Raw genomic sequence first — 13,191 nt, 5'->3', positions numbered from 1 at the left:
TTTCATTATTTTCATTGGGCCTGTTTGCAAAAAGCTGTTCACTCACTGTATTTCTACATTGTGAAGTGAAGTGCTCAGATGAACAAATCATGCATTCTGCCTTTGCATGTGCAAAACTGCTTGGTTGTGCTGATGGTTTATGTAACTATGACTTTTTTCGATTTAATTTTTCTTATTTGACATTTCTCCGTCTCATTGTTATTTGTCTTTTGTTATTCATTGTGATAAATGGCTCCAGACAGACTTCTATTTGATGTTAGCACAGTTATTTAAATGTTCTCTGGACCTTGACATTTGCATTTTTTCTCGACTCGTTTCTTGGTATTACAAATCACAACAGTTCTTCGATCTGACTTGATTACCTTAATTGTGTTGTGTTGTGTGTGCGTTTGTAATGCACAGAGAGAGAACAAAAGCAGTGTTGATACTTATCCTTCAGTGGCTTCATATAGTTGGTTTAATCATATCTGAGTGTTAATACTATATGTTTTACATGTGATTGGTGTGGAAATGACTGGATTGACCCAGTTTCCATCCTTCTTTAAGTTCTACCTGAGAGCAGTTAGCCTATATGAAGAGGTAGCTTTGATAGTAATAAACTACTGGGTTTGCTATGTGCAGAACCAGTGAGAAAGAATTTATGTCTGTCAGTAGGCTATTTTCAGAATATACTGTACGTAGCATTAGATAACATTCAGTGAACGTTTTTTAAACGTTTCTTACTGGAGTTGAGGGGCCAGTAGAAGTCGATGTAGTTTGGGTAAAGTGTCCTTATTCTCTGATCACTGCCACCCCCATTCCCCCTGCCCACCTCCATTATCCATGTGCAATATTTCATAAACTATTATAGAAAAAACACAATTCATTTTTCCTGTTTAAAGCAGGTTCAGTACCACTCTCTGAGTCACATAGAATGTGAGGATTCACACTATAAATGGGTTTAATTGGGACCTTATTGGGCTATTGGGAACCAGCTGACTAACAGTATTGTTATGAAATTATTTATAGTTAAAATTACAGGTGACTTTCGAATCGTGTGTTTAAAATAACAATCTAGACATTATTTAATCTCTTTATGAAACCTCTTTCTATTTGAGGACATTGTCAAATTAACTAATAGTTAATATATATTGTTGTTTCCAGATGTACATAATTTTTGGGGGGTTTTGTTTTTGGTAAAGAAACAAATTTTTGTGTATATTTCATAATTACATCTCAAGGTCCTTTGGTCTACATTTTAAATTTAAATTATTTTTGGTGTCAGTATTGTAGCCAACACTCAGGACCAGCATTGCTTTATTTATATATATATATATATATATATATATATATATATATATTCAATTTCAGTCAAGACATCAAGACATTCCCTGTTAGCAACTTTATGCCTTAACTTTTTAATAAGGTATTTTCTTTTCTTTTCTTTTTTACTTTTGCAAACAGAAAGTTCCTTTCCGTGCCTCTTTGAGAGCTCTGGGGGTGTATTTAAATGTATTTTAAGCATATTCATCCTATATTTAGTTTTAAATGTCATTCTGTATGTGGTTAAATTGTTCAACAACTGATCAGACCCAGTTCCTTTTGTAAAATACAAACGATTCTTCCTATAATCACACCACTACCCCAGTAAAACCATGGTGAATGAGTTTCACTGACCCTTCCATCCTGAGAATAGATTTTTTTTTTTCAGTAAAAGTTCTTTCATGCAATGGCACGTTGGTAAAGGACGATGAGAAATGAATCCAAAATAAATGACAGCCATTTACTATGCAAATGTGTACAGTGCTGCATGCTAATGCTTTACCTGCCTCTTACCTGCAACTTAATGGCTTCAAATGGAATTGTGGCTATTACTTGTGCAGGATGGTATTTGGGAGTAATGCAAAACTGCATGCATAATATTCCATTTGCATCATCAGATTAAAGAAACACTGTACGGTTTTTGGGAAATAGATGTGTAAAGAGAAGTAAGTTTTCTTTTGTAAAATAAATTTGAATGCAAAAGTCTTGTGATGTTTTCATTTCTGTTTTTGACCCATTGAAAAATCAGTGGCAGTAAACCTGTGTGACCAGGATCTTACATTCTATGTTTCAGACCTACTTCAGTCAATTATAACAATTTATTGAATGTAATTAGTGACATCTCTTATTTTCATAATTTAATGGAAAAGTTCAATTTTCAGCCTCCTCTCTTCTAGCAAAGAAATTGTATCTTCTAGTAGCGCCATCCTCTGGGCTGACTGTGCATGTTCACTACATTCATTTGCAAAGAAAAACAGTTCTCATTGTGATTTTAGACTATGTATTAAGCATTTTTATTCCAGATGCTGTCATTAAAGCAAAAAAGTGGCGTGCAAAATATTCTGAAATTCATCACATTTTTCAATTAACTTATGCTGATAATATAATTTGTAATGAAATATTTTATATTACAGTTTTTCTCGATTGCTTAAACACATTTCTTGAAACTATGCCTCGTATTCTCAAAACTATAAACACAAATCCATAACGTCTCACCCAATTCTCCAAACATCCTATTTTCAGGTCAAAATGAAGCTCTACACTCAAAACCATTCACTCTTGCTGAAAAATCAAACTTTGCCCTCAGACAGGACACACAAGCCCTCAAAATCACACACACTACAACATAGTCTAAGACACTGGTGCAATAAATTCAAAACAACATTTCCAAAACTGGTAAGTTATGTTGTTTGTGGTTCCCCCATCACAGACCTTTTCACATGATGAACACAAAAGACACAACCAGTGGATACATTGGCACATTTTTATTCATACACAGAAAACACACACACACACAAAAATATTATTTTTTTTCCTGTTTTACTCTTTTTTTTTCCTTTTTTTTTTACTCTCTCCTCTATTTTTTTTTTGTATATTTACTTACAGTAAGATGTGTGTGACCAACATATGACAGTAAAAGAGCACACACAAACCATATTCCAATATGGAATTCGAATTGTATTGGAATGGTAAATAGTGTTGGGACGTAACAGGAGGGCCTCCACTCAAGGATACAATATGATGGATGCGTCTAAGAATGTTCCACATATGGTTGAAATACCATCATTTGCCTAGAAAGATAACATTCTGGGAGTCAAGACTATAAAGGAGAAAGGATGCCCTCCCTTCACTGTCACACTCTGCAGCCACACTGTGTGACTGCATGACTGCTGGCCTTTTCTTGCAAGAAAATAAACTTCATCAAAGACTATTGGAAATGTTTGTCTCTTATTCAGTGATAGAATTTTGTTTGCCACCACACCTCCCTGAAGGTTCTCGAGGCAACGGTAAAGCGACTCAAATTTGGACTTACTCGTAGCCGAGCCTCCCTCATAGTCATACTATTGATAAAGACATGGGCAACTAGAGTGGCTTTAATTTCATCTGAGACTGCTTGTCTTCTTGTCCTTGCCCTTCCTCCTCCTCATTCTTATCCCTCTTCCTTCATGTCTTTCTGGATCCATTGTTCCAAAACGCAATAAACTGATCTGGGCCCTTTTATATATCTATTGAAGTTCTGATTGATGTGTGTTAAATTTTGACTCTTAGTGTTTCCACTTGGGTAATTGTGTGCTAACTGAGCTGAAGCTGTGCTGACTTGAGTGAACAATTTTGAATGCTAGTGCTTTCTAAATGACAACATGGTCTAAGCAATGAGAAATGAAGGGATTTGTGTGTAGAGTTTTGCAGTGACAGTTCAACAAATCTGACTCATGTGTCAAAACAGGGAATAGTGTTTATAGTTTAGTGAAATTGGTGTGCTTTTTGATAAATGGCGTTATGGTTTTGAAATTTTAGTTCAAAAGCCTGGTTATAGTGTTTAAGCAATCGAGAAAAACTGTAAATTAGAAAAAGGGAAAATTGTATTTTCACTTGTGCCCTCCACTATTAAAACGTTTATTTAATATATACAGTACATTCTGCTGGTAAAAATAGCATAAATACGTTTACTTTAAGCCTTAAAGCACAGCTTTCATCGTAGAATGAACATTTAACAGTGTGAGGTTAGATTACAGGTTGACTGGTTTTGGTCCCACTGGGTTCTGGATGAGCTTCTGGCTCTTTTGAGGTGCTGGGCTTGACCACCTTCTGACTCGTGGCCCGGTTCTGTTTCTCCCTCTCCAGAGTTTTCTCCATCTCTGTGTAATAATCCAGGGCTTTCTGCACTGGGTCAATAATGTGTTGCTGTTAGAAGGTTAGAAGTAAGTGTTAAAAATATATGTATATGATCCAAAAAACTGCAAGAAGGAATATTCACATTTTCCACAGAACAGTTTTTCGCGATTAAAAGCAACATTAGACAACATCAGAGATTAGTGACAACAGACTCTGAGTAAGTGATGTTTGACCACTCAAAAATATATATTATCATTATTATTTTTTTTATATTATCTCAATTGTTTCTACTAGGCAGCATGTCAGATCTCAACTAATCAAATTGCATGATTTAGCTTACTTAAAGGTGCTCTAAGCGATGCCACGCGTTTTTTAGGCCTTTTTTTTTTTTGTCACATACAGCAAACATCTCCTCACTATCCGCTAGCTGCCTGTCCCCTGAACACACTGTAAAAAAACGCGGGCTCTGTAGACACCACAGGCTCCACAAACGGCAACAAAAACAAACTGGGCTCACCCGCACCACGAAACATAATAAACAGTGCTCCAGCCAATCACCGACAAGAAAAATTTGAGGGTGGGGTTTGGGGGGGGTTAGTGCACGTACACATGAAGTGGGTGTGGAGCGTGTGGAGGAGAGAGAAGCATGAAGAGGGAAGTTTGAATTATGGCCGGCTTAGATTAAAGGAGTAGTTCACTTCAGAATTAAAAATTCCTGATAATTTACTCACCCCCACGTCATCCATGTCTGTCTTTCTTAAGTCGAAAAGAATTAAGGTTTTTGATTAGAAAAGGTTCTTATAGCGAAACGAGCATTTGTGGTTAAAAAGTATATTTTTGTTTTTTAGAAAATGGCCGATCGTTTCGCTAGATAAGACCCTTATTCCTCGGCTGGGATCATGTAGAGCCTTTGAAGCTGCATTGAAACTGCATTGGACCTTCAAACCGTTGTTAACCGTTGAAGTCCACTATGTGGAGAAAACTCGGAATGTTTTCCTCAAAAACCTTAATTTCTTTTCGACTGAAGAAAGAAAGACATGAACATCTTGGATGACATGGGGCTGAGTAAATTATCAGGAAATTTTCATTCTAAAGTGAACTAATCCTTTAAGCCAGGATTATACCCTTAGTTCAATTAGGACATTGAAGTGGCTTTAATTGAACAAACAATAATGGGTTTTCTCTAGTAATAGGCTACATCAGTGGTACACATATTGCGGTGCATTATGGATTGAATGAGTGCACTCGATAATGTCCACTATTGTTTAGGACACCATTACAAATTGCTGTCTCCTCAAATAGTGCCCTATTTAAGGGTAGCCTATGAGGCGATTTCAGAAATAGCTGAGAGTGGCCCTCCAGGAAGTGAGTTTGACACCCCCGATTCTGATTTAAGGTAAGATAGGTGAAGAAATATAAAATCAGAAACTGTCAACAGTAAAAATAAAACAAATCACCATGTTTTTTGGAACAAATATTTAAATAATCAGGTGAATGATACATTACCAAACCCCTCCGTCAAAACCTTGAGAATATATAATGAATATAAAGTAAGACAATGCTATAAGTGTGTGTTTTGGATATTTTTGTTCCACTAGTCTGAAAGAAGACATGTTTTGGAAGCAAAACAGCCCAAAATCTTTCCCTAAAAACGTTGATTACCTGATTACCTCTGAAAGTTATGTCACAAACATGTTCCTCTGGGAACTTCCTCACCTCCAGACAGGGGAACAGATTAGCCAGTTCGATGAAGAGAGGAAAGAGAACGAAGCGTATGAAACCAGTCTGAGAAGACGGTTTGGTCACTTTGTCTCGATCCATGAACGGGGTGACAGGGAGACCTTCCAACTTCTCCATGTCACTCTGGACAAAGATTTCAGTTTATTGTTTAAAATGACATTTGTACTGTACCGCTCCCAACATGACACTGGGAGAGGTTTGATTATTATACAAAGTGCATAAAAACCAGATGTTAGCAATATTTACAGTACCTGATTGAAGAACTCCTGCAGCAGACAGTCCAGCCACGGTTCTGCCACATCCATGGGTCTCGCTTCATTGGAGATGTCACTTACTTTAATCATGATCATCATCAACTGCGAAAGAAGCAGCCGGACAGGAAGTGCCTTAAAGTGGATCATCGTCAACAACAGTCCTAAACGCTGAACGCTTATTGCAGCTAAACTAGATTTAAACAACATTTTTCGTTTTCCTGTGTCACACTCGCCACCATGATTAAGGTGAAATAGGTGGTTGTCAGGGTGTTGCTATGTGGTTGCTAGGGTCTTCTGGGTTGTCCTTACCACATCTCTGTGATCCTTGTTGCTGAAGTCAAACACAGGGAGAATGGTTTTGAACTTGTTGAGGATGTCTGTGTGTCTGGTCATATCAGTAGCGAGAATACATCTGCAGTAATGAAGTAGTTCAGTTTCAATCTAGTGTTTGGTTTAATATGGATATAGTTGTTAAGAATGAAAATGAATAAACAATATACTTAATTATGCCTTCTCTTATTCTTTTGTAGTGCTCTGTCGACAAGTTTCGGAAAATGTTGCTTTCATTCTGAAAAAGAATGGATGATGTTTCTTGCTCAAAGAAAATGTGCATACTGCATACTACAGAATTAGTAGTATTACCGTGCATTTTGAAGGGCTGTAAATGGTTAAATATATGCTAAATATAAATATTTTTTTAATTTAAAATGTAAAATTCATATCAGTGCAAGTAAAAAAAAAAAAGTTTAAATTTACATTTATTCATAATATTTATTTAAAAACTTGTGATTGTGATTCATATCTTGAACAAAAGCTTACATTTTCCAGGATTTCAAAGGCTACAGCGCAGTGGTGATTTTCCAGTGGGGAGATGTCATTGTATCTCATGGCAAGCTCAGTTCGGGCATTAATCTGAAACAAGACATAGTTCCATCAGTTTACTCTTTATTACTGAACAGCAGCAGAATTGTGACAATGTCCATCTCACCTGGTAGGCATTGTTGTAGCCGGTGTGATCTAGATCGTGACAGACGGCTGAGGTCAGCATGATGAGGAGGTCAATACTGTCAATCTTAGTTTTGAGATCTGTTAGCCATATCAGCCCATACATCTGACAAACAAATGGACTCTGATAATAGTATTTCGAATTTCTTAGTGGGCCAGTTCAAAAGCAGAGTTAAAAATGTATAAATTAATTATTTATTATTATTATTATTATATATATATATGAATTTATATATTATATATTAATAATTCTTTTTATATAGAAATACCATATTTAAAGAGTAATTCATATATAATTTATATACAATAATTTAATTTGCATTTAAATTCATATTTATATACAAATTACATTATTGTTAAGGATGGATGAATGGATGGATGGATGGATGGAACGATGGATGGATGGAACGTTGGATGGATGGATGGATGGATGGATGGAACGATGGATGGAATGATGGATGGATGGGTGGATGGATGGATGGATGGAACGATGGATGGATGGATGGAACGATGGATGGATGGATGGAACGTTGGATGGATGGATGGAATGTTGGATGGATGGATGGATGGATGGAACGATGGATGGAATGATGAATGGAATGATGGATGGATGGATGGATGGAATGATGAATGAATGGATGGATGGATGGAACGATGGATGGATGGATGGATGGATGGATGGATGGATGGATGGATGGATGGATGGATGGATGGATGGAACGATGGATGGAACGATGGATGGAACGATGGATGGATGGAATGTTGGATGGATGGATGGTTGGAACGATGGATGGAATGATGAATGGAATGATGGATGGATGGATGGAACGATGGATCGATGGATGGATGGAACGATGAATGGATGGATGGATGGATGGATGGATGGAACGATGGATGGATGGATGGATGGATGGATGGATGGATGGATGGAACGATGGATGGATGGGCCGATGGATAGATGGGTGGATGGATGGGTGGATGAATGACTTACCTACAACCTTCACTGACCTTCAAAAACATGAATTACAACACATACACAACAATTTTCTTTTATTTATGGCTTTGATAAACAACAATCACCCACTGGATAGACTGATTCTAGTAAAATTACAATTAACATTTTTGGCAGGTGTGAGTGAAATGATGGCTGTGTGGAGCATGAAATTTATTAATCAAGCAGATTGAGAAGTGGACAATTGGAGTGGAATAAATCCTGAAACGCTGACTGCACCCGCTCTTACCATCTGAGTGACACAGAAGCAGTGTTTGAAGTTGTGGAAGGGGATGTTATTGTAGCGTCGGTACACTTCATAAAGAAACTGCTGCAGCACGTCCAGCTCAATGTTGAAGGTGGAGATGAAGTCCAGATCTGTGTACATCACCTGGAGCAGCACCATAATCTCAGCATCCTCCCATTGCCTGCAATAGCACACAATCTTTATTTGAGGCTAATTTAAAATGAACAGGTTTATTTTCCTGTTAACACCTTAGAAGGATCTAGTTGTGTTAATCTGAAGCTAAAGCCTGGTTTCAACAAGATGAAGGAAGACTATTGCATTAATGAACACTGAGCTCCAGCCCTTTGCTCACAAGAAGTGCTTTTGATTTGTAAACCACAAACAGGACCATTGATATTGATATGAGGCCCTTCGGGCAGATGAAAGGCCTGACCTCTGCCGTGTTCTTTATGCTTATTTTAGAAGTGCTGTGCTTTGCTTCACTAACAATTTCCTATTCATGTATGACAGGTGCAGGGCTTTCATGTGTTGCAGCAACTGGGTAAAGTTTTTCTTTTTTCTTTTTCCAAAAATGTTCTTAACTATTATGTATAGTGAACATAAGAAGGAAAAGAAAGAATGAAAGTGTGTCTAAGTGCATTTCTGTCTGAATACTTCACTATCTAGGAAACACTTACCAGTTATCAAAGGTTGGTGTTTTAAGATACTGTCTCACCTTTTCAGAAACCTCCAAAGAACTAGAGAAAATAAATCAGAAGCAATTCTTTTATTTCTTTTTTTTAATTGCCTATTACACATTTTCAAGTGGCAGGAATGTCACCTCATTTGGAGGAACTTTTCCCTGACATGCTCACACTCCTCACGGGTCTTGCGCAGGGTTCTTTTATGGTAGAAAGGGGAGGGCTTGTGGGTGCCTTCCGACATGTCCTTAAACAATCCCAGCCAGCTCAAGTGCTCAACACTCTACAGAGATAGACATTATTTTATGAAGTGGATGCTGCACACTGGTGGTGGTTGAGGAGAGATTACCTGATATGATTGTAAAGTGCTTTGGGTGTACAGTAGTACATATGAAAGCACTACATAAATGCCTCATTCATTCATTCATTCATTCATTCATTATACTTGGAAAACTTCTTTTTGTACTGGTAGAGAGATTCAAATCTTGAATTAAAACAAAAAAGAAAACACAAACACTACAGATAGATAGATAGATAGACAGACAGACAGACAGACAGACAGACAGACAGACAGACAGACAGACAGACTGGTTGGTTGATTGATTGATTGATTGATTGATTGATTGATTGATTGATTGATTGATTGATTGATTGATTGATTGATTGATTGATTGACAGAGACAGACAGACAGACAACAGATAGATAGATAGATAGATAGATAGATAGATAGATAGATAGATAGATAGATAGATAGATAGATAGATAGACAGACAGACAGACAGACAGACAGACAGACAGACAGACTGGTTGGTTGGTTGGTTGGTTGATTGACTGACTGACTGAGACAGACAGACAGACACAGACAGACAGAGATAGATAGATAGATAGATAGATAGATAGATAGATAGATAGATAGATAGATAGATAGACAGACAGACAGACAGACAGACAGACAGACAGACAGACAGACAGACAGACAGACAGACAGACAGACAGACAGACAGACAGACAGACAGACTGGTTGGTTGGTTGGTTGGTTGGTTGGTTGATTGATTGGTTGATTGGCTGACTGACTGACTGAGACAGACAGACAGACACAGACAGATAGATAGCTAGATAGCTAGATAGATAGATAGATAGATAGATAGATATATAGATATATAGATAGATAGATAGATAGATAGATAGATAGATAGATAGATAGATAGATAGATAGATAGATAGATAGATAGATAGATAGATAGATAGATAGATAGATAGATAGATAGATAGATAGATAGATAGATAGATAGATAGATAGATAGATAGATAGATAGATAGACCTCAAGTTTCTCTCTGAACGACTCCACCTGTCTCTTCATCTCATACACAATGGCAGGAGTCTCTGCTGCCTCAGTTAGAATTTTTTTCTCCAGGCTCTGTAACCTGTTCAAAAGAAATTTCGCTGTGAAATAATAATAATTTTCTCCAAAGATTTTTATAAGACTCATAACATATTTTTTGAGTGAAATAAGAGCCGGACGTTGTAGCACATATAAAATGTGCTGGCCAACTTTCAAAGCCCAGTCCTCTTGCTAAAACCCCGCCTCTAAAGACATGTCAGCCAACCTGATGTCAGTAATACCAAATGCACAAAATGATTGACAGGCTGATGACTGTTTCTGCGTGCTATTTTAAGGCACGGCTATTGATTATCCCCCAGAAAAGTCCCAACCAACCTTACCTTTTCTCCATAGAAGAGAGGTCAAATCCCAGAGCAATGGCAAGCTCTGAACCTAAAAGAGAGTGTTCAACATGATCCAAATATAGTGGTTATATGTGACATCTATAATGCATGTACTAGAAAATTATTAAGTTTAACAATACAATAACTCTCTGGTGTTCTGGTGGAGAATACCTAACAGCTCACTGTTGCAGTCTGCAGCAACCACTTCCAGCTTATAGCAGGACTGAGGACTGTTGGGAGCCAGCTGAGGGGAAATATTAATGATATTGCCTTTAGTATTATAGAGTTTTAAGATGTCATGAGGTCCCGCTTCAGCTGCAGCTCGGAAAAGATCTGCGATGACACACACAGACATTTATTATTAATGTTTCAGATGTAATTCATCATCATATTTCTCATCTTCATGAATGAAGTGCAATGGAAACGTCCTCAATTCATGTAATTAACGCACTTGAATATTGGTGCCATATGGTCCCTTTAGGGCACTGCTTGGCACTTGAAGTCTGGTGTACGGTCAGCACCACCTGTGACTCAAGCTGTCTAACTGAAGTATGATGGTTTATTTGTTTATGAGTCTAATCTGTGACTACAAATTCACCCATGCACACTGAGTCAAAATACAGAACAAAAAAGTTAATTAAAGCTCTGATAGGTCTCTAAAGAACTGAATACTTATAGATTAAACATCCTCTGAACATGTTGTAGCCTATTAGCTATCCAGGTCAACAGAATAGCTCTTCATATGGGCTCGCTGTAATTGAGAGGTCCTGATTAAAGAAGCCTGGCTGTTGCAGTGCCCTTCAGAATGAGATTGAGAACAGTCCTCAAGGATGTTTTCAGCAGAATAAAGGCTAATGAGGACAGAGAGCCAATTTGATCCTAACAAAAACACATTTTCATAAAAGAAATCCTATTTGATGTTGATGCATGAATTAAAGCTGCAGTCATTCATAGAGAGAGACTACTTTTACAATCTGCTTTTTTTATCTGATAATCTATATAATATAATAATGGATTATATAATAATTACATTTTATATAGTGAATAATTTACATTCATTTAATTTTAATGAATGTAGGCTTTTATTTGTATTGGTTAAGCAGTTCAACATTCATCTCATTTCAATACACTACAATATACTTTGGAGATATATATTTAACTTGATATATTTTGATATTTGAGCATATTTAACTGCGTGCTTTGAAGTACAGCACACTAAAAAACTTGACAATTTATTGTTTAAATAAGTATAAAATTCCAGTCAGACTAAAAGAAATGGATCATTTGAGACAATCCTTACCTTTAACATCTTGTGCAGGACAGTCAGTGGGAAACTCAGCTTGTTCTGGTCTTCCATTCACAGTAAAATAAATGATTTTAGTAGCCATGTCAGGTGATGCTCTGCTGCACTCTCACCTTTGCTGAACGATATGTGTACAGTGTTACATGATTCAGCCTATCGTTCATTCAAAACCCTGCCCCCTTTTACAACATCTCTATGAGTCCAGCCCCTTCATCCTCAACCCTGCTCTGTATTTCTGAAACATTTTTTAATGGATTTTAAATGCTAAATGTTTTTTTTAATCAGTGTGCTTATTAATAATTAGTATTAATATTATTTTTCTTTCACATTTAAAATCAGCCTATACATAGGCTAATTCTTAGAAATGGCTTAAAATTATGATTATTTTATATAACGTACCATTTTTGCAGCTGATCATCTATTGTGTGTTCAGATGGCTAGTTCAAGTCACTTTAATAGCTTTAATCCTTTAATAACTGTTGGGTGAACAAGTAAATCCACACTGGCATTGTCAGGGTTCTGCACTGGCAGTCTTGTCTGTGTTGTCATGGTTTCATGTTTCTATGTTTGTCTTGTGTTTGAGCACATGGCTCTGTCTTGGTCTGTGTTTGCCATGTGCTCCTTATGTCCCGCCTCCTTGTTTCCTGTTACTACGCCCCCTTGTTTAGTCCAAGTCTTGTCCTCTTTCACTTATTGTGCTCACCTGATCCTCATGTGCTCTGGTCCCTTTATATTGTGCCCCTTTCCCTCATGTCTTTGCTGGTTTGTTTTGTGTATGTACTTTTTGGTGTTTTCTGGTTTGTGCTCGTGACATTATCTTCGTATCAGATTATCCTTGTTGCTATTTTGGTTTGCTTAGATTTAGTCCTTATGTCTTATCTAGTTTGAGTTATCTTTTGTTTTAGTATTTTTAGTTATTTATTTTCCCTGTCAAGTGAAAGTCTTGCTTCTCTTTAGCAACTCCAGTTTTTTTTTCTTAGAGCTTAGTTTTTTACTTTTTCATTAGTTTATTTTGTTTCTCTAGACTTTGAACTTAGTTTAGTTTTAATTTCTTTATTGTTGCTTTTATCTTGTCTTGAGTCTCATCTTGTATGTTCTTCTGTGTGT

General features: G+C 36.9%; 1 protein-coding gene across 2 annotated transcripts; it reads right to left on the bottom strand.

Moving 5' to 3' along the window:
• Nucleotides 1–8,171: 8,171 nt before the first annotated feature.
• Nucleotides 8,172–12,683, bottom strand: LOC308691958 (high affinity cGMP-specific 3',5'-cyclic phosphodiesterase 9A). Of its 2 annotated transcripts, none has more exons than XM_081367568.1 (8): nucleotides 12,484–12,683; nucleotides 12,082–12,202; nucleotides 10,953–11,114; nucleotides 10,779–10,830; nucleotides 10,378–10,480; nucleotides 9,195–9,337; nucleotides 9,052–9,111; nucleotides 8,172–8,555 (listed from the first exon to the last, which is right to left on the bottom strand). In XM_081367568.1, the coding sequence occupies exons 2-8, from the start codon at nucleotides 12,167–12,169 to the stop codon at nucleotides 8,309–8,311; spliced, it is 855 nt and encodes a 284-aa protein (XP_081223694.1). In that variant the 5' UTR covers nucleotides 12,170–12,202; nucleotides 12,484–12,683; the 3' UTR covers nucleotides 8,172–8,308. The 2 variants fall into 2 exon arrangements, with proteins under 2 accessions (XP_081223694.1, XP_081223695.1); XM_081367569.1 differs by having other exon boundaries at nucleotides 10,953–11,025; nucleotides 12,484–12,681.
• Between the last annotated feature and the right edge of the window lie 508 nt (nucleotides 12,684–13,191).

The sequence above is a fragment of the Scardinius erythrophthalmus genome (genome assembly GCF_964197995.2).
Source record: "Scardinius erythrophthalmus genome assembly, chromosome: 6".
NCBI classification, from domain to species: Eukaryota; Metazoa; Chordata; class Actinopteri; order Cypriniformes; family Leuciscidae; genus Scardinius; species Scardinius erythrophthalmus.
Note: the sequence above shows the minus strand (reverse complement) of the source record. Positions and strands in the feature narration are given on the sequence as shown.